The sequence below is a fragment of the Schistocerca piceifrons genome, chromosome 2 (assembly GCF_021461385.2).
Source record: "Schistocerca piceifrons isolate TAMUIC-IGC-003096 chromosome 2, iqSchPice1.1, whole genome shotgun sequence".
NCBI classification, from domain to species: Eukaryota; Metazoa; Arthropoda; class Insecta; order Orthoptera; family Acrididae; genus Schistocerca; species Schistocerca piceifrons.
Genome location: NC_060139.1, coordinates 365123867 through 365145516, shown reverse-complemented (window position 1 = coordinate 365145516; position 21650 = coordinate 365123867). Strand labels below are relative to the sequence as shown.

General features: G+C 43.4%; 1 protein-coding gene across 2 annotated transcripts in view; it reads left to right on the top strand.

The window, feature by feature from the left end:
- Window positions 1–6297: 6297 nt before the first annotated feature.
- The window catches only part of LOC124777286 (ribosomal protein S6 kinase alpha-5-like), a 406322-nt gene continuing 390969 nt past the window's right edge, over window positions 6298–21650 (top strand). The window contains exon 1 of one of the 2 annotated variants that reach the window (XM_047252631.1): window positions 6298–7466. In XM_047252631.1, coding sequence (XP_047108587.1) covers window positions 7193–7466 — 274 coding nt within the window. In that variant the 5' untranslated portion in view covers window positions 6298–7192. Of the gene's footprint in view, window positions 7467–18644; window positions 18693–21650 lie in introns of those variants that run through there. The other variant, XM_047252632.1, reaches the window with a different exon arrangement.

Here is a 21650-nt window from a genome sequence, read left to right as displayed (position 1 = left end):
ACAGCGAAAACAATGGAGTTATTGGAACCTAGTTTGAGAGTAGAATAAGATATGCGGAGGTGTTCGATGTGGGTGAGGAGGGATGGGTATTTGATGAGGTTGTAGTGCTTCCTCGTGGGAGACGGTATAAGGATCCAAAAAGCAAGCCGAGTACATAGCGTTCAGGGATTTGGAGAGACTTCTAGAGATTTGGTGCGACAGATATCCATATAACATTTGCACAGGAGAGAATTGGACGGATCAAGGTTTTGTAGGTGCAGAGAACAGTGGAGAGGTGCAGATAGGCCAGTCAGTTGTTTCAGTGTATCGTAGGCGTTCTGTTGGATCATTAGTAGATGAGGTTCTCGTGTTAATTGCCGATCGAGGTTTAGTCAATGGTATTTTAGTGTACTAGTTAACTGGATAGGATGGTCGTAAATGGTAAAGTGAGTCTTGGAGACGGAAGATGCGGGTGGTTCGTTCCACAATTTTGTCTTGGTATTCTAGAGTTCGAACTTGAGGAACCATTTTTTGCACCCGGAGGTTAACTGAATGAAGTGGATTTGGAGAGATGGTTGGGATTTTAGGAGTGAAGGGTAGAGAGCGAGGTAAGCGGTGTCCATCAGCTTACTGGAGGAGGTGAACTAATGGAGGTGGATTGTGTATACCGACAGCGTAGAGGAGATAAAAGAGAGAAGAGAGGACGAAGTCTTGGGGCACAACTGCAGTGGGATGGAAGGTGAGCAATCGTCAGCTGTCGAAAAATTTACACATTTTCCATGGCTTCCTGCTATACATCCTGACTGGTAATACACACTGACTGGAAATTCAGTTCAACTTAAACCGATTTTTAGATCTATCAGAAACTCAGTTTTCAGAACTCTATTCAGCTTGAACAATAAGAGTGTTACCAACAATGTTATTTCACAAAACTTCCAGCTATTCCGAAGAAATTTATCGTCGTTTTTAATCCAACCTGGTATAGATGTCGCTGTCCTCGCAATATTAATCAGAAACTGGTGCACTGGATATGTTTTATAAACTATCTGACTCAAAATAGGAAATCCCTGTAACTTGCTTTACGTCTCTTTACTGGTACGTGAGAACTTAAGTCCCGGATCTCTTTGTTATCTCATCATAGGTTACTCCTTCCTTCATTATTTCGATTACGGTGAACACCAGATTAAAAAGAAAGAATTGCAGGCTGTTCGCAATGTTTCCTAGAAATCGGCATGCACGCAATGTTTCCTAGAAATCGGCATGCACGCCTCACTTCGTATTTTCTGAAAAGAGAGCTTTGTATAGAAGCCAATAGTTCATCAAGACTATTGTCGAAAAGGCGGCCGGACACGAACTGAGCAACATAAACAGGGTCCAGATTAGGCCTCACTTATCCCCGCAAACGAGCTGAGCAACTTTCCCTTCAGGTAGAAGAGCGTAGACCTGGGGCTTCCCATCTAAAAGATGCGACCGGCAGCGCCTCCCTTAGACCCAGTACGCTTCTTTCTTCTGCTATGTTCGTGTCCGCCCGTGAATCGTAGGCAGTGGCGAGTTTCAGCATAAAGTTTTGTTAAACGCGTAGGAGAGTTAAACTGAATATGGAGGACAGTATAAAGACATTGTTTAGTGAAAGGCATCAATTCCTTGTTTACAAAAATTTCACCTTTAGAAGCTTTAGGGAGGAGAAATCGACTGGCGAGCAGGGCTGGAGATTCAAAAATGTTCAAATGTGAGTGAAATCTTATGGGACTTAACTGCTAAGGTTATCAGTCCCTAAGCTTACACACTACTTAACCTAAATTATCCTAAGGACAAACACACACAGCCATGCCCGAGGGAGGACTCGAACCTCCGCCAGGACCAGCCGCACATTCCATGACTGCAGCGCCTAAGACCGCTCGGCTAATCCCGCGCGGCAGGGCTGGAGATACTCTAAGAATAACTGCAACACAAAAATTTTTACATTAGGGAATGATCATGTTTTGTCGAGGTGCGTCGGAAATCGTAGTCATGATCCATATTTAGTGCAAGACTTAGGAAGAAAATCAGTGTCGAATTCAATAAAATCGAAAGCTGCATGTGATATTGACGAGCGACCGGCAAAACTCATTAATTAGGGGGTGGAGCAGCAGAGCCATTTGGTCACCATCTTGACTCATCGAGATGTAACATACATAAGAAATAATATTGTCAGTGCAAGGCTTAAGTGCCATCCGAAATTGCCAAAATCAACAGAGGAGGTACACTTGGCGGTCAATTCTATTAACACGAAGGCAATAAAAGACGAGAAATTTGTATTGAAAAATGATTCTGACTCAGGTTTGATAATTTTTTCAACGGAGTCAAATCTTCGTTATTTATGTGAAAAGGACATAGTTCTGATGGATGGCACATTTGATTATGCTCCAGAATTTTTTTTGCAATTATTTACGATTCATGAGTACACCTGTGGAATGTATATTCCACTGGTTTTCTGTATTTTGAAAGATAAAAAGACGGCAACGTACGTCAGTGCTCTGGATTGTGTTAAACAGGAATGTTTAAACAAAGGAATGTGCTACGAACCAAAAAATTTTCGTGGTTGATTTTGTGGCAGCAATCTACGGAACTGTTAATTCAGTCTTTCCCGAGAGTGAAATAGTTGGCTGCGGATTTCATCTTTCCCAAGCTTGATAAGTTTTCTTTCTTTTTTCCATCTTTTTTTTATCATATACTAACACAGTATAGTTTCGCTTGGAACTCTAGGCAGTGTTGACTGTTTTTCTTACTGAAAAGACCACCGATTCTTTACAGACGTTAAGGTCTCTAGATAGTTGTCTACCGTGTGTTATCTAATGATTATTTATGGATATTTACCAAATCGCAGAAAACTGGATGATTGAGTTTATTTCTTTGTTAACTGTCCACCATAGAATTGTAGCAACAAATCTGAAAAACGGGCCCATTCATTTTGTTAAAAAATACTGTATAATATTGGGTTTACATTCGACTTTAGTTACATGACACTAATAAAAGTCATTAGTTCTGTATCTGTTTTCAAATACTGATTGCCTGCGTCAGTAAATGTTATAATACGCTGATTAGAAAATATTATGAGAAGTCTCTTAGTATTTACGGATGGCATTAAGTACTTAACTTCCATCAGTTTTCAATTGAATACCGTCTAGTGACAGCTGTTTGTTTCATAAAACTTATTTGCTCACGAAATTATGTGAATGAGTAAAAAGTTGCATCTGGAATAGGCATTCAATGATGCTAATTAGTAGCGAACCAGTTGTTCCATTTTTTTTCCTCTCAGTAGTACTGAAAATTGTAGGTATTGAAATCTTTTTTTCTTCTTTCTTTAACAGATGGCGTAAAATTCAGACACTTGGACTTGGCACAGTTTACAGGGATAAAGAGAGTGAAAAAGGGAAATGGCTTCACTATTGCTTCTCTTTAAAGTACGTAAAACATGAAGAGGTAGGAAATGCGTTTTGTGATCTTATGAGTATCATGCAAGAAGATTCATTACTGACGCAGTTCTCCGACTATCTATTGGGAGATTATATTGAAGAGGAAATTGCATCTTTCTCGCCTCCTATTTGGGCTGACGAATCCTCCGCGCTTTGGAGAACGACGAACGCATGCGAGAGCTTTCATTCTCGTTTTAATTCATTATTTAAATCAACTCATCCTAACATTTTTAATTCTGTGAGTACTTTGAGAAGAGTGCGAACAGACGCTTACATTCGACTGAATAGTGTTGGCTGTAGTTTCTTACCAAAAATGGACAAGAGAACCAGAGAGCTGGAAAAAGCAGTCTAAGTTCGAACTCAGTCTCTTTCTGGGAGAAACCTATCATTACGTTACCATCCCTGTTTAACCCTTACAGACCCTCTGACTACAGTGGGGTACATTAACTTTTACTGTACCTTAGCTGCAAAGGAAGCATCTTTCACAATGGAAACCTGAGGTACACACTTGTGAATGTTCAGCCTTTTCATCATGCGCAAGTGCTGCCAACTGTTGGGCATCACTATGAAAATATCAGCAAATGAGCGTAGCAGTGCGCAGCAGCTCGTGAGCACCAGAATATACGATCGTGGTTGGTTCTCTACAGTCCAATGCATAACTGAATATTGGTGTTGATTTTTGCTTAGTAATTATTGAATGATCATTTTAATATTAATTACAATAGAAAATACTTTGTAATTAGTTATTTTTGTCTATAAAATGAAACCGATTGTACAAAGTTTGTTTTGATAGGGTACATATTTTTGTATAAACCTTGCATCTACAATCATTATAAAACCACCTACGAACATTATCAAACGTAGAAAAATTTTCCTTACTCCAGAAAAAAATTCAAGTCTGAAAGGGTTAAATACAGATGGTTGCAAAAGTGCCACCTACTTTTCCTCAGTTATTGTCCATTCCTCAAAAAAAATCCTGTACCAGAAACATCAAGTAAATTAGTAATGAACGCAGCACGTTCTGTAGATAAATCCACAGCACTGTCGTTAGGTCTTGTTTTTCTAGTCTTGCATCCGTACTTCACTTCGACTAAGTATACTGCGGCTTCCCTCTAACTGTTATGTGCATACTGACTTTCATAGCTTAGGCTACTAAACAGCAGTCATTCGGAAGGGAAGCTACACGTTGATGTGCTGTTGTCGTCTACATCGTTAGGGACAGAACAACAGTTTCGTTGTCATGAAAAACGATGGAATCCATCCGCGGTTTTGTTGGAGCAACATTAACTGTCATTCACCGAAGTGTATTCCTTGAGTACGGAATGTCTAAACTAGGATACGTTCCGCTATGTCTCTAGGTCCCACTTTTTCGGAATACGTGTCCAGTTAAAACAAGATCGAAACACACAGAGGAAAAAAAGGAATGCAATGGTTTAACGTTCCGTCGACCTCAAGGTCATTAGCTCAGGCTCTGATTGGGGATGTATGTGATAGGAAAATCGTCGTGACCTTTTAAAGGAACCATCCCGGGATTTTCGTTAAGTGAAAGCATGGGAAATGTAAATATTAACAACTTTCCTCCCGAATGACCCTAGTACCTTACCCTTGCACAACCTCACTGAACAAAGTACATAGACGCAATACAGTAAGTACACAGACAATTTTACTTTATTGAATTAAAAAAATGAGTTTATGAAATTGTTAAGAATAAAAAGTTCATCTTTCACTTCCTTACGCCACTTGAGCAGAATTCTCAAACCGGCGTTGAAAATTAATTTTGACGTAGGTCATAGACGGCCAGCTGATTATCAGAACGGTAGCCATTTCTTTCGTTCGTATATGCTCCTTACTAGACTAGAAATTTAAACAGAATGGAATGCTCTTCCATCTACAAGGCGTACTTTTGACAGTATCCAACGAGGCATTGTGCGTGCCCATTGCAACAGCATATAACGTCACTGTTTTCCAATACTACCCCACCACTTAACGATGCGTGAATTATCGTAGTAGGCAGTTTTTCCAAACGTCTGCCTGCATATTTAGATGGTTTTCAGTTATATCCACAAAGTAAAGGTGATGACTGGGATGACGAATGAGCATGGTCGAAACGTTTGGCGCCTATCTCGCATAATGAGTACAGGCAGTTTTATTGCACAGTGAAAATTTACCTGTAAAATTGTTACAAGATGGGAGAAGAGATCAGTGTGACTAAAGGGCCCGTCAATTGCGAAACTGCTGCCCAAAAATTATGTTCACAATGCTTTACCCAGTGAGCATTTTCAAATGGACTTGAACAATAATCTACTGCAGTTCGTCGTTACTTCTGTTCTACCGCGTCGCAATATCAATATCCCCCTGTGCCAGTTGTTGTGTTATCAGAAAATTGTACCGCCCACGCTGGCTATGTGAATGACAAACAAACGAAGCGCACGAGAAATCCACAGAGTGCAGGGAAGGCATCTGATTATTTTTGCCTAAAGTAACAGCTGTTAACAATACTTAATCGGGCTGAGCTGTGGATTTCCTCTACTTCTTCAATTACGTCTCTGCAGGCAGCAAATAAAAGCTGACAAAGCGTGCACGGCAGGAGCAGACGCCGCCAAGTCGACTGTTATTTACACGCTAGGTTTTTGCTGCGGCAAGGTTGGCGACGCTGAAGAGTCGTGGTGGGGGCAGCTATGGCGTCCGGTAGTGGGGGGGCCGGCGCTTGCCACTGCGCATGCGCAGTGTGCCGCCCTTTCGCAAGCTGTCGTGAGCGAACAGCTGATCGAGTGCTGGACTCTGATTAGTCGCTAGCCGTCCGCTGAGACGACAACACGTGCAGCGTGAGCGCTAGCGTCCGCTACTTCCTTGTTGACAACAGCGACAGCTGTGGAATTACAAAAGTCGTTTTACGAATAACAAAAGGAACGCCATCTGTGCCTCTCAACTACAACGCCGTCTTGGATTACAGTGGTTTTTCGTTCTTTGTTTGCAGATTGTGATTATTAGTGAAGTTTCGTTTCCTTCTCCATTTTTGTTTATCGCGCTACGGAACTGCGTATTATTCTGACCTGTGTTTTTTGTGTGCCACTCATAGGACTTAAGAAGTGGTTCTGTGACCTGAAAAGTGATACTTTGCAGTTAAAGAAGGAAGTTTTGGATCTAGTGGATGGGAGTTTATTTCTTTCCTCGTTAAAGGACAAGTGCGGAAACGATTATTGTTTTTTGTGTTCCCAGGATAGTGTTCGCCTGGATATTTTCGCGTCTGTATTGAAACTGTGGTTTCAGCAGTTTTGAAGTTGAGAGATTTTATTTGTTTCGTGCGACTCCGCTGGCGGAAGTTCTTGACCTACATACTGAAGACTGATTCTCAGAGCCGGAGCGATCTGATTTTCTCCACCCGACGAGTGAGACAAAATATTTTTACTAGTTGCGTACTGTTACACAGTCGCTTGTGGAACATTTTTCGTGCTATTGTGGAACGTCCGATGGCAGGCTGTTTGATATTTAGTAGTGTGATTTGATCTTTGTGTTTGTACATCAGTGGTCGAGAGGTGCCGAACTGTGACTTGCAAAACTGTGACTTTGTGAAAGAGCTCGGCACTGGACTGTTTGACTTCGTACTGCGGTTCGAACGCTAGTGACTTCTGTGCCAGGACAGTCCGGTAGTCAAGCTGGCCTGCGCCAAAGTACAGAGCTATGCGGGCAGTGCTCCTCGCACACATCGAGTTGACTCGCGATCTTCGCCACTTTGCGTGACCTGTGACGGCCGTCGTATGCCTGTGACGGTTGACACTGCTGCTGCGACGGCGGCGGAGAGTGGCTGTTCGTCCTCTGCCGCCATGGGTGTTCACAAGAACACAGAGCACGAGAGTGGTTACTTTGAGGACGAGGAGATAGACGACGACACGGAGGCCGCGATTCGCGAACGCATAGGCCGCTTCCTGAGTGCGACGAGGGACGAGGACGAAACGCCCCTGCCTGGGTCGCGGGCCGACGCTTCTGCCGCGGGCAACGGCGCCGGCGACACCAGGACCAACGTGTCTAACGGTAAGTTCCCGCACGTGTCCTTGCTTATCTCTCCGTGCTGTTAGGAATGTGTCTGCACGCCTATTGCACAACCGTCGGTATGACACTCGAGCCTGCTCGCTAGACAAGCGACTGAGTAGATAGTGTCCGCGTGGCGCAGTGATTAAAAATACTGAACTCTTTGCGTTCATTGAGTACGGTCTACTGAATGGTACATGGAGTTGCTATAGGTTAATTCTGGGAGTTATGAATGGTGGGCTGCATGTGGTTCCCAAGTTGTGCAGTGACAGTAAACCATAAAATTACCATATAAGCAGCAACCAGTCGCAAAATCATGTTCGTTGAAAGCACCGATGATGGATGTTAATCAGTTGAAATCGATTAGCAACAGTGAATAAACAAAACATGATTTTGTGACTGGTTCCTGGCTTATTTGGTAACTTTAATTCTGGGAGTGTTCCTACAAGGAAGCAAGGACAGATTGCTCCATTTCGGCTAGGGTTTGATAGACTGGTTGGGGCGAGAGAAAACTCTAGTCTGTAGTGTAGCCTGAGCTGTAGGTTGAGTTGGTTGGTAATAATTTGGTTGTTAGATGCAATTCACATTCACTGGTTTCGCCAAGTAACTGTTGTGTGGTAACAGTGTGATGTGTATCGTGGCGTAAAGCTAACGTGCATGTCATGTGTGACGCACTTTTCCCGATTAAATCTGCAAAGAAAATTCATAAAACTTCTATATTGGACAACTTTTGGACGAGACTTTTTATGCTCATTATGTACATATTGTATACAAACTACAAAATCTTTTTTTTTTTTTTTTAGGGTGGGGGGGCGGCGGAGGAGTGGAGATACTTACCTTTCACCGTTTCTTTCCTTCCTTTCCCTTCATATGGTTACCGCAGTCGTGGAAAGTTTGTGAATTGGTGACACTTTTAAACTTTGTATGTATATAGATGAGGCATTTATCGTAACCTCATTTTGTTTGCGAACTGGAAAGAACGTTCAATGGTAATTTTAATCGACAGTCTTAAATCACCTACTTTATTCCTCACATACATTTCGAATCGCGGTTTCTTAACGGGTTTGGCCTCACACGGCGATGGGAACGTGTACTTGTAAATGTCGAAGTGAGGTAATACGGAACAGCACAGCATTGGATACACATTGATATCGTAATGGATTTCCCGTGTCGACGCTGCAGATGTAAGTGCTCTTCCAAATGTATCATACCGGAATTTACAGTTTACTTTTCCGTTTTGACTCTCGTGCTTTGTTATAATAATGTTGTATGCGGCCATATTTTGACGAATACCAAAGTGTGGACATTACGTCTATTTGTGTCCGGTACCAGAACGGCTATCACATTTCGTAGGCAACCGTCAGCAAATGCTTGTGCTTTTAACAAGAAGAAACATTACAGATTAAAGAGCCATTGGCTTTTGGCCTGAGAATGTCGCGTGTTACCTTTTGGTAGTATTTATGTATCGCCTGCGCTGAGATGTGGGTTTCGTTATATAAAATTTCACTCGTAGTAATAGTTTTATTTGTATCCCGTTGTACTGTATTCGGCACAACGCAATCGTTCTTCCATTCTGACTTTTTAGGGTGGGCCAGTTCTTTTTGCCTTGCAGAATGCGTGACTGATAACCAGTAAGTTCTAACGTGTGAAACTGTGTGCAGTGCACAGATTCAGGGGGTGAAGCCTTGACCATACGATAGATCATATCTCATTAAGCTTTGAAGCCGATAGTCTGAGCTATTTAATAAATTTGGATTCGGGACCCGGGTCTTTAAAATAAGCCGTCCAGGGTTTAACTCAAGCGTGAAAGTTCGATGCGTCTCCCAACGTATGTACGTCTGCGTGTGACTGAAAGACCATTGTAAAACCGTGGTATAAATTGTGTATCGTTGTGTTTTGAGTGTAGATTTTCCGAATCATACCTTTCACTTGCTGTGAGAGACGATTGGTTTGCAACCCAGCAGTACAGCTGTTCAGGCGTTATGCATTGGTGATCCCTAACCATAACTATAGCAGGCGAGGCGATTAGGCATTTCACTCAAATTCTCTGTGTCAGCTACAACTAATTTGTCCATCCGCTCTGTCCTCTGTTTACAGTTCGGACTCCTCCGCCTTGCATAGTTACAGCGTTCTTCTTATAAACTTGAGAGAGAGATGTGAGAGGTTAGTGACATCTACATTCCAGTTAGCGACTAAGTGTTTGGTTCCTTTCTCACTTGCTGCTTGTATTGCCTCCGGTAACCGGTGCGTCTGGAGAATTTTGTGTGTTCTGTGCTATCTAAGAAGTTCGCCACGTTAGGTTAGATTTATGAATCGCTTTCTCTTTTTCTGACTGTAGCTGTGGGATGATTTACCAGTACACGCCTTTTCCTTTCCACTTTTCTTTGTAGGCTGTCCGTTGCACACAAGCGACTAGACGTTAATAGTAGTGGCGAACTTTTCGCTTGTCGCTGAGAATAAGCAAGGAACGACAAACCGATCGATGTTCTATTGGTCTGTGAGATTTCCTGGCTTTTGTCATTGCCGAAACTTTTTTGAAGCTTCGGTTGACACCTATATCTGGCCATTACATAACATTGTCTCCGTGTTCTATTTTGCGGGCCCATCGTTCTGTGCGTATATCAGTATCAGTGTGACAATTTCGCAACTCAGATATGTCGCTGGATGTTCCAAAGTAAAATGAAGTTCCGACCCTGCATTTAGTTCTGCGAGCATGGAAGTTAAAATCAGAAGGAAAGGTTCGTCTGCGTTGTAATTTGTTCAAACTCTTGCTCTGCTTTAATATTTTGGATTTAGGTCCCAAGGGTGCAGCATTCTCTATCGGTCGAGGTGGTTTTTCATTAAAGTAGTATAATTCAAATCCAAGCTTAAGAAGGTAGTGGGACAAACTCGTGCTGCTGTCATCCTGCTTTTACGTTCGAACATTTTTCTTTTTTAACGCAATATTAGCTATTTCATCTTGTCGGGGTAGATTCCTTGACAACGACCCGGTAACACCCCGCCTCCCCCCCCCCCCCCCAATTATAGAAAGAAAGATGATTTCTGTCGTTACTAATTTAGCGTGTTGAAGTTAATTTCAATTTCTGTATGTGTAAATGTTGCCACTTCCTACCAAACAGATGTGAAGCGCACTCATGCTGACGTGTGTAATCTGTGTTGCACTTAACTCGACTATAGTAGCAATCATCGTGAGATCATTGATACATAGATTTAAATGGGGGGTGGGGGCGTTCACTCGTTAAACCACGCAGCGATGACGTTCCCGAAGTTGTTTGGCACGTCTTTCCTCTCAAACTACGTTCGCCTGTTGCGCGTCGTGCGTCAGCTCCGATACGGCGTGGAGCAAAGCATCAAGACAAAGTGGTCCGCGAAATAAAAAAAAAGGGAGGGGGGACGTGGAGAGGCAAGCCATCACCGTTCCGTTTCCTCAGAGTGCGTGAGAAGCCAGCGGCTCGAGTGTGCTCTACGGTATTGTTATCGCGTGCGCGACATGCCATCGGTTCGTCTGGGCTACGGCCTTAGGTCAGCCAAACACAGTTGTGCGGGGTAATAGATTAACAGCGCGACAACTGCTCGGAACTAATTTGCTGCATGGGTATTGATTGCACGCTAACCGGCGCGTAGCACGTTTCGCCTTGTGTCAGCAGGCGCTGGCGTAATGACAGGGGTGCCCCTCGCCACGTAGTCCTCCCCTCCCACATCACCCCTCCTCACTCTCTCTCTGCTTTACGATCTCAAAACGTGTTTACTATTACGTTAGTCGTATTTCATGCATCCCAGAAGAGTGGTCTGTGAGATGTGTCTATTAAGTGCAGTACAGTGAAAAAAACGTAACATTGCTGTACTACAGTTCTAATTCTAATTATTCTTTATCGTAAAACATTAAATTTAATAGTTAGCTTGAAGATTCTCCGAGGAGTTGCCTAATAGAAAGCTCTTTCAATCAAACTCCACTACGCTATCTACATACCATTTAATGAGGCCTGGTAGCTTGTTGAATACCTGTGCACCCAACATCTCTGACTCTATTCTGTACAGATGTTAACACCTAGCGGGCTTTCTAGAGGTTGCTTTTGGTCCTAGACTTAAATTTACATTCATGCTTTTCATTATTTCTCACTACTTTTTTGTGAAGAGAGAATTATTGAATACGACAAAGGGCATTAATGAATATTCTGAAGTTAACGCCAAATATCATTGATGTCAGAATATATTACGCAAATACTATCCCCGTAACATGAATTCTCCCAGAAAACAGTTCTATATCCCATTAGTGAACAGAAATATTCAGGATGAACTAGTTTCTGTATTACGGTATATTGATAATTTTTACTTATGGACCGTCTGACAGCAACTGAATAAAACACGATTTTAGTGCCATGCGCGTTTCGCCTTTATTTTGTGCAAGGCATCATCAGTGGCAGGTTGCGTGGACAATTTCTTACATATTACGCTCCCGTTGCATTTTTAGTGTTCTTCTTCTTAGGAGTGCCAATTTGCTGCATTTTTCCCCAAATTCCACAGCACTATGAACTGAACGCTTGTTTCAATGCAATGTCTTGGTTTCTCTGTTTTTAATTTTCCAATGCCAATAATCATACTTACTGTAATCATAGTTACATTAAAGTTCTTCATTAATTGTAGACAGTGGGTTTCAGAGTTGCGATGTACCCGTAATCACAAAGATTTAACACATTCTACTTCTTATATCTCATTGTTTGAGGAACTTATTTTTGGAGCTTTTGAGTTCCGTGGGAAGCGCGGAATTGTATGTACTGAATCTTGCCAGATTCGTTGATGATCGACTTCTCTTGAGATGCCCGCTTTCGAATATTTCATTTGGTGCCTTTTTCAGTAAGAGGACTGGTGCTCATATTTTTATTCCTAAGCCGAGTTAACGGAAACGTCCGATTCCACCCGTATGCTTTGACCAATGACGTCACCAATATGGCGGAAACGACCATTCACAACTACTCCCATATCGCGAGTATGACGTCAGGACGTAAACATGACAACAAAACACAAAAATAGATCGAAAAATCATCACACACATTCCTCCAAAAATGTAGTGAAACTAACGGGACAAGCGGGGGAAATTGGGGGTTTTTGGGTGGGGACAAACAGACGCCACTAAACCAAACGACAAAAACGATAAAATAAAACGACCACAACCTTCCCAAAATAACTAAAAACAATATCCACTGGAATCTAACACTTCCCTTGAGCTATATAGGTCAACACAAACACCGATACCAAATCATCAGAAACAAGACGGCTCGAAATGGAACCTTGGTGGCATGACAATCTGATTGAAACTTCCTGGCCGCAGGGTGAAAATTTCATTGTGGCAAAACACTGATTCCTTCCAATTGTTAGTGCCTGTCGTTATGCATTTGACATGGAACTGATACACATTGCTTTCTGTAATTCACATAAGATAAAAATCATGAACCTGGTTTTCCTACTGTTCATTAATGCTTTAACTTTTGCAGTAGGATACCATGAGTCATACAGTCAAAAGTCTTGGGCAAGTGGAAGCAATCAGCATATGAGAAGGGTGCCATCGAGACGTCTGTAAAATGCATAAAAGATATAAAATACGTCGGCCGTGGTCCTCAACAGTCAGCTACTGGAACCACCAAAAAGTTGTACAGGACAAGATCAAGGGTCATGTCGCTGCTTCCAATTAGTCCGTTTCCTGTCTAACAGACGAGTGTGTGCTAATCACGCTGTGATGCGGAAGCATGTTTAAAATGCAGCTCCTCGATGTAGATGATTGGGAAAACTATCGGTATAAGGAATAGGCCTCAATGCATCATTTCCTTAGTAGTGTGGTGCTGAAATCTCAAAACTGTCATAGAGCACAATTTGTTTTGGAGCAGTGTGATGGTATCCTGGCGCAGTTAAGCCTTATAGGTTATCTTGTTCGTAAGCAAAATATAACTAAGTAATTTCTCACGTTTGTGTGCAGAAACAGGTCGTGTAATCACTTTAACTTCTGTTATTTGTTGTGGCCTTGCCGTGTAACGGTCGTATTTGTTTGACAGTGTGTCGCCCGATGAGCGTGATTTCGTTTTTTTTAGGCAGAAACAGTACGACCACCTTGTAGTTTGAGTCGAAATATCGCAGCTCGAACTGGAAAATTACCAAGATCTCTTAGTTCATACATTATATCTGTGTGTATGTAAACATTGGTTTCCGATTTTCCTCAATTAATTGTTGTCAACGCCGGCTCATTTCCACAAATGGATTGGATCAAGTCATCTGTCTTCGCTTATGCGGTTTGTTGTACTGTGGCAACACTGCCTCAAACTGGACATCATGTTTTTGGATGTGTAGTGGAACTGAACATCGCATGTCTGGATTTACTGAACGAATGTTGCTACGAACGACCTGCATCGCAATAGACGTACCTCGCCGACAATAGCATCGACGTCAACGAACAGCGGGCACAGATATGATTGGTACGCCGGCAAATATCGATGTGACTTTAAGTCAGATGCTGTGTTTTCCTCGATGTATTTACTTCGTTTCTTCGTCGAGCACTCTCACAAAGTGCATTAGTAGTATTTAACAGGAGTTTCTGTGACATTTCTCTCCGTCGGTTAGTTTTAACAATTTTATTCTCTTTGCGGTGATTTTAAAATAATACTTCCCGCTGAATCAAACGCTTCGCCAACCTCAGTGTGTCGGCGATATTGTCTAATTACTGGTTCCATAGCCAATCACTGGCCCATTGATTAGTTTACTCTTCGTGCTGCGAATAGTAATTAGGTGATTGTCAGCGTCCATTATCATGAACCCCTATGTAGTTAGCGGCCCAATACATGTAACCAGCGAGTTGCGGTGCAAAATCACCCACTGATTTCAGAAGTATTTGATCGCTTATTTACATCTCTCAACGTTGGATCTGTTCGCCCACTCAGTTTCTTGAGGCAGACGAGACTTTTTACATAATAAAGTTTTGGCTTCAGAAACTTTCAAGAAATTCTTAGGGCCAGATTTCTGGTACCATAGAACCAAATCACTAACCTGACGTTTAATGAAACAAGATTAACAAGAGTGGTCCTTTGAAAGTAATCTGCTAGGGCCTACTTGTCTCTTGCATGATCCACAATTAGTACCTCCCTTGGTAGTCTGGAGTAATTATAAGCGTTTTGCGACGACTTTTTCGACGGATCGTATTATTCCTCAATGATCTGGGCTGGTTTGTTGTGTCTTCGTGACAGTCATTGGACGCTGCTCTATGACAGCAGCCTTAGCCTCCGTTTGTGAAACTTCTCCCTACAAGCTCTGCCTGGCCTTGTCTTCATAAATTATTTTCAAGAGCTCTCAATTTTAAATGTGTGTGTGAAAGTGTATCAACCTCGCAGCAAAACACTTACTTAAGGCATAAATGGTTCAAATGGTTCAAATGGCTCTGAGCACTATGGGACTTAACTGCTGTGGTCATCAGTCCCCTAGAACTTAGAACTACTTAAACCTAACTAACCTAAGGACATCACACACATCCATGCCCGAGGCAGGATTCGAACCTGCGACCGTAGCAGTCGCACGGTTCCGGACTGCGCGCCTAGAACCGGGAGACCACCGCGGCCGGCTACTTAAGGCAGTGGAAGAGACTAGCGGATGTATTCGGGAGGAAGTCAACAGTATAATAAGTGATTTCGCGTTCATCTGGGAATTTAAATTGTAAACTAAAAAGTAAACACGCATAGAATTGTCTTGTACTGCCGGTTCTGGTCTGTAATAGTAACTGTCTGTACACGCTCATTGTATCTATAGTTTGTTATATGTTCACCTGAACATACGGCTTTTAGTGCCACGTTACCGGTAGTGATCTAAAAAGCACAGGACTAAATAAAGCCAGAGCGGTTTAGTTGTGCCCAAGATGTTGACTGAAAGCTGTGGTTGCCCTACTTAAAAAGTTGTATGCAGTCAAATGGGAATCGCTGAATAGATGATAGTCTTATAGCGAGGCACTATAGCGGAAATTTAGAAAATCGGCATTTGAGGCTGACTGCAGATCTATTCTACTGCCGCCAACGTTTATTTCGCGCAAAGAACACGAACATAAGATGAAGGAAATAAGGGGCAGTACAGAGGCTTGTAAGCGGACAATCGTTTTTTCCTCGCTGTATTTGTTAATGGAACAGGAAAGGAAATGACTAGCAGTGATACGTGATAAACTCCATCATTCACCATACGTTGGTTTGCAGAGTACGTATGTAGATGAACACGGAATCTCCAAAGAAACTGGTATAGGCATGCATATTCAAATACGTAAACAGACAGGATACGGCGCTGCAATCGGTTACTGCTGCTACAATGCCAGGTTATCGAGATTTGAGTGAGTTTGAACGTGTTGTTATAGTCGGAGCGCGAGCTGTGGGGCACAGCATCTCCGAGGTGGCGATGAAGTAGGGGTTTTCAGGAGTGTACCGTGAATATCAGAAATCCGGTAAAACATCAAATCTCGAACATCGCTGCGGCCGGAAAAAGAACTTGCAAGAACGGTACAAACGACGACTGAAGAGAATCGTTGAACGTGGCACAAATGCAGCCCTTCCTCAATTTGCTGCAGATTTCAATGCTGGGCCATCAACAAGTGTCAGCATTTAACTGAACATCATCGATATGGGCTTTCGGAGCCGAAGACCCACTCGTGTACCCTTGTGCACACTAAGATTTACGCCTCGTCTGGGCCCGTAAACACCGACACTAAACTCTTGACGGCTGGAAACATATTGACTGGTCGGACGAATCTCGTTTCAAATTGTATTCACTGGATGGACGTGTACGGGTATGGAGACAACCTCATGAATCCATGTACCCTGCATGTCAGCTGGAGACTGTTTAAGCTGGTGGAGACTCTGTAATGGAGTGGGGCGTGTGCAGTTGGAGTGGTACGGGACCCCTGATTTCTCTAGATACGACACTGACAAGTGACACGTACGTAAGCGTCACTGTCTGATCACCTGCATCCATTCATGTCCACTGTGCATTGCGACCGACTTGGGCAATTCCAGCTGGACAATGAGACACCCCACACGTCCAGAATTGCTATAGAGTGGCGCTAGGAACACTATTGTGAGTTTAAACACTTCCGCTGGCCACCACACTCCGCGGACATGAACATTATCAGTATATCTGGGATGCATTGCAACGTGCTGTTCATAAGAAATATCCACCCCTCGTACTGTTACGGATTTGTGGACAGCCCTGCAGTATTCATGGTGTCAGTTCCCTCCAGCAGTACTTCAGAGCCGGCCGTTGTGGCCGAGCGGTTCTAGGCGCTTCAGATCGGAACCGCGCGACCGCTACGTTCGCAGGTTCGAATCCTGCCTCGGACATGGATGTGTGTGATGTCCTTAGGTTAGTTAGGTTTAAGTAGTTCTAACAAGGAGACGGCACGACCGTGAGGTCGAGGATTTGTCCGAAATTTTGTGTGGTTAAAGAGCACCCCTAACACCACAAGTGGCTAAAATATTAGGACGCGCTACTCGGAAAATCCCGGGAAAAATCGATCCGTAGTTTCTTAGATGCCTTATGAATATAAAATGTTGGTCCATTGCCGAGCCGCCGTCTGGCTTAGATGTTTAGGCCTCGGAGTCTTACGCCAGAGTTCTCGCGCTCGATTCCTCCTCCGGCACTTTTTTTTCATCAGTTTCATTTTCTTTTGTTATTCCACCAATTATTCAGAAAGTTTCCCGAACCTACATTATCTTTAACAAATTAGTTACATTATTGAATAAAAATTATTTTCTTCTTATCCAACAACACATTTCATGGCGGTGGGTTTTCCATTTTTAATTGTAAATTATATGAGGGGAAACATTGAGTTTTTAACCAGAATAACAAAGTCGATTGGGAAACATTTAGTTTTTATACATGTAATAATTATAAACAAGAACCGCAAAGGTAATTATCGTAAAAACAAACAAAGCAATAAATTTTCCCACATCTTGCGAAACATATAAAGGCGGATTTTTTTTTTCAATCACAGGGCGTTTGCAATAAATCTGTACAAAAACATGCCCCATTGACATTTACGAAAATGTTTTGAGTTTCTGATAACTTTGAGGCAAACCGGGCATATTGAATCATGTCTCGAAATATTTGTGACGATAATTGACGGTGAATTGTAGAATGAATTATTATACAGTCTTCCCGGGAATTAATTTCACGGTTCTTCTGTAACAATGCGCTGCAATTTTGCAAGCAACAGAAGGAAAAAAAAGTGCAGGAAGAGGAATCGAGCCCGAGACGTCTGGCGTAAGAGTCCCAGCGCTAACCATGCAGCCCAGGCGGGGGTCGCCAATGGACTAACATTTTATACTCATAAGGCACCTAAGAAACTGTGGATCGATTTTTCGGGATTTTATGTGTAGTGCGTCCTAATATTTTAACCACTTGATGTGTTGGGGGTCCTCTTTCACTACACAAAATTTCGGACAAATCCCCGACCCCACGGTCGTGCCGTCTCCTTGTAAGTTCTAGGGGACTGATGACCTCAGATGATAAGTCCCGTAATGCTCAGAGCCATTTGAACTACTACAGACATTAGTCGAATGCATGCCACGTTGTGTTGCGGCACTTGTAACCTGCGGGCACGCGACACAATATTAGGCAAGTGTACCACTCTGTTTGGCTCTTCAGTGTAGATCTCTCAAATGGCTCTTTTGTGGAACCGTGTTTACTGTAAACGTTTTTGCTTCTCCTATATTGTACATTCACTTTCGTCAGTTTCCGTCGTTGGCATACACTCTGTAGAACAGCGTAGGGAAGGTACCGGACGACTGTTATGACGCGCTCGAGACTACGCTTCACCTTTTCCCCCGTAGCGACGCGCGGTTGAAGCAAAACAGTGTTCCGAAAACACTGCGCTGTGGAACAAGCGGCAGCCGGCCGCCAGCTGGCGGCTTGTCAGTGTCGGGCGCGTCTCCCAGGAATAGCAGGATAGCATTGGCGTCCGCTGCGGCCAGTCTCGAGACAGCCGCCGCCCCGCCCGTATCTCGCGTCGCCGCTGCCTCCGCCCCCGACCGACCGCGTATCAATGGGGGGCGTGACCCCGCCCCACCTGCAGCACCCAGCACCCGCCGCCGCCGTGCGTACACGGCGCTTCAACCCCGCTATGGCTAGGAGTCGGATGATCCACGCAATGCGCCGCCTTACTTTGCTGCTGCTCTGCTGACTGCTGCATGACACTTCAGACGCACTGCAGCGAAGGTAACTGCCTGCTGCTAGTTAGTTACTGCGTGTTACGTCGTCTAGAATTAGTCCGCCTCCACCTTGTTGTCGTTGTCGTTGTCGTTGTGGTGGTGGTGGTGGTCTTCAGTCCCGAGACTTGTTTGATGCAGCTCTCCATGCTACTCTATCCTGTACAAGCTTCTTTATCTCCCAGTACCTACTGCAACCTACATCCTTCTGAATCTGCTTAATGTATTCATCTCTTGGTCTCTCTCTACGATTTTTACCCTCCACGCTGCCCTCCAATGCTAAATTTGTGATCCCTTGATGCCTCAGAACATGTCCTACCAACCAGTACCTTCTTCTTGTCAAGTTGTGCCACAAACTCCTCTTCTCCCCTATTTTATTCAATACCTCCTCATTAGTTACGTGATCTACCCATCTAATCTTCAGCATTCTTCTGTAGCACCACATTTCGAAAGCTTCTATTCTCTTCCTGTCCAAACTATTTATCGTCCATGTTTCACTGCCATACATGGCTGCTCTCCATACAAATGCTTTCAGAAACGACGTCCTGACACTTAAATCTATACTCGATGTTAGCAAATTCCTCTTCTTCAGAAACGCTTTCCTTTCCATTGCCACTCTACATTTTATATCCTCTCTACTTCGACCATCATCAGTTATTTTACTCCCCAAATAGCAAAACTCCTTTACTACTTTAAGTGTCTCATTTCCTAATCTAACTCCCTCAGCATCACCCGACTTAATTCGACTACATTCCATGATCCTCGTTTTGCTTTTGTTGATGTCCATCTTATATCCTCCTTTCAAGACACTGTTCATTCCGTTCAACTGCTCTTCCAAGTCTTTTGCTGTCTCTGATAGGATTAAAATGTCATCGGCGAACCGCAAAATTTTTATTTCATCTCCATGGATTTTAATACCGACTCCGAACTTTTATTTCCTTTACTGCTTGCTCAATATACAGATTGAATAACATCGGGGAGAGGCTACAACCCCGTCTCACTCCCTTCCCAACCACTGCTTCCCTTTCGTGCCCCTCGACTCTTATAACTGCCATCTGGTTTCTGTACAAATTGTAAATAGCCTTTCGCTCCCAGTATTCTACCCCTGCCACCTTCACAATTTGAAAGAGAGTATTCCAGTCAACATTGTCAAAAGCTTTCTCTAAGTCTACAAATGCTATAAACGTAGGTTTGCCTTTCCTTAATTCTTCTTCTAAGATAAGACGTAAGGTCAGTATTACCTCACGTGTTCCAACATTTCTACGGAATTCAAACTGATCTTCCCCGAGGTTGACTTCTACCAGTTTTTCCATTCGTCTATAAAGAATTCGCGTTAGTATTTTGAAGCTGTGACTTATTAAACTGCTAGTTCGGTAATTTTCACATCTGACACACCTGCTTTCTTTGGGATTGGAATTATTATATTCTTCTTGAAGTCTGAGGGTATTTCGCCTGTCTCATACATCTTGCTCACCAGATGGCAGAGTTTTGTCATGACTGCCTCTCCCAAGGCCGTCATACATTTTTAAAATACGCTATGTTTTCGAACGGCTGTTTTTAGCGTCCTACAGGACCGCCAGGTGTACGTTATATCTGACTGGGATTGGGTGGCGCTCCCTTTTGTGTCTGTGGCCTCCCCATTCACTAACGGTAGGCATTTGGGAGAGAGGGCGAATTCTTTTTGTCCTGCCCTTTCAGTGCCACCACGTTGAATGGCCCTCTATTCTGTCCGACCTTGAAAGCCACTACTGGGCGACGTGACCTAATAGCTGTTTGCTGTGCTCGGGTAAGAGGACAGACGTATCACCATGTGTTGTTTGAAGGCCTAGTCCGTGCACTGTGGTGCATCCGGTGTTCTTGCATTGATCCTGCGTAACGTAAGTAAATCAGTTTCCAGAGGATATCTTACAGTCAGCCTCCGTAGACGAATGGTAAAACAAAGTAGTTAGCGTCGCTGCCTTCGGTGTGGAAGGACTCCGGTTATATTCCGATACACTCTGATTTTTTCAGAGCTATGCAGGTCTCGAACGGGTCCAGTCAGCCTCGTAATGCCGAATAAGGAAGTGTTTGAATAAGGAAGCAGCAGCATCATTGGATTTTCCTACTGGTAATGAACGTTGTAGGGATTGGTGACATGCTCATCACATACCACATGTATCTCCTTGTAGCAGCAGTCGGAACAGGCGTAAGTGGTGTTGAAGGTTAGCTTTCTTCTTCCCACAGTACACGCCGTTTCACTAAAAATGGTTCAAATGGCTCTGAGCACTATGGGACTTAACATTTGAGGTCATCAGTCCCCTAGAACTTAGAACTACTTAAACCTAACAAACCTAAGGACATCACACACATCCATGCACGAGGCAGGACTCGAACGTGCGACCGTAGCAGTCGAGCGGTTCCGGACTGAAACGCCTAGAACCGCTCAGCCACACTGGCCGGCGCCGTTTCACTACATTGTGGTAGTTTAATCCATGTGTATTGCCAGTACTCGTTACTGGACGTTTGACTTCCGCAAGCAGTCCTTTTGACAAGTGGCACATCCGAAATGCCACATGGACCAAATACATCCTTCGGTTTACCTTTTGCTTTCCAAACTGTATACGAGCTGACTACTGAATGATGAATAGGAAACGGTTGATCGCAACAAGTGTGCTCCTTCCAAGCGACGCGTTGCAGTAAATATATTCAGCTAAACTACAAAAACGAATAACTGCGAAAGAGCAATAGTTGACATTTGGTGTCCACCAGCTTCTGTGTTGAAGACCTTTATAAAGTGACTTACGATGTAAACTTTGGCTACTGCTAGTATAAGCTCATTCCCAGCTGCTTACTGAGACGGGAGGCACTTGCTTTGTGTCTGGTCTCCCTGTACATGTTTGGCTATATTTGGGGCAGACAACGAATTCTTGCCTAGATCTGCTGACCTTTATGGAGAAAGGAAAGGCAGTTTGGGTTGTTAGGATGCGTT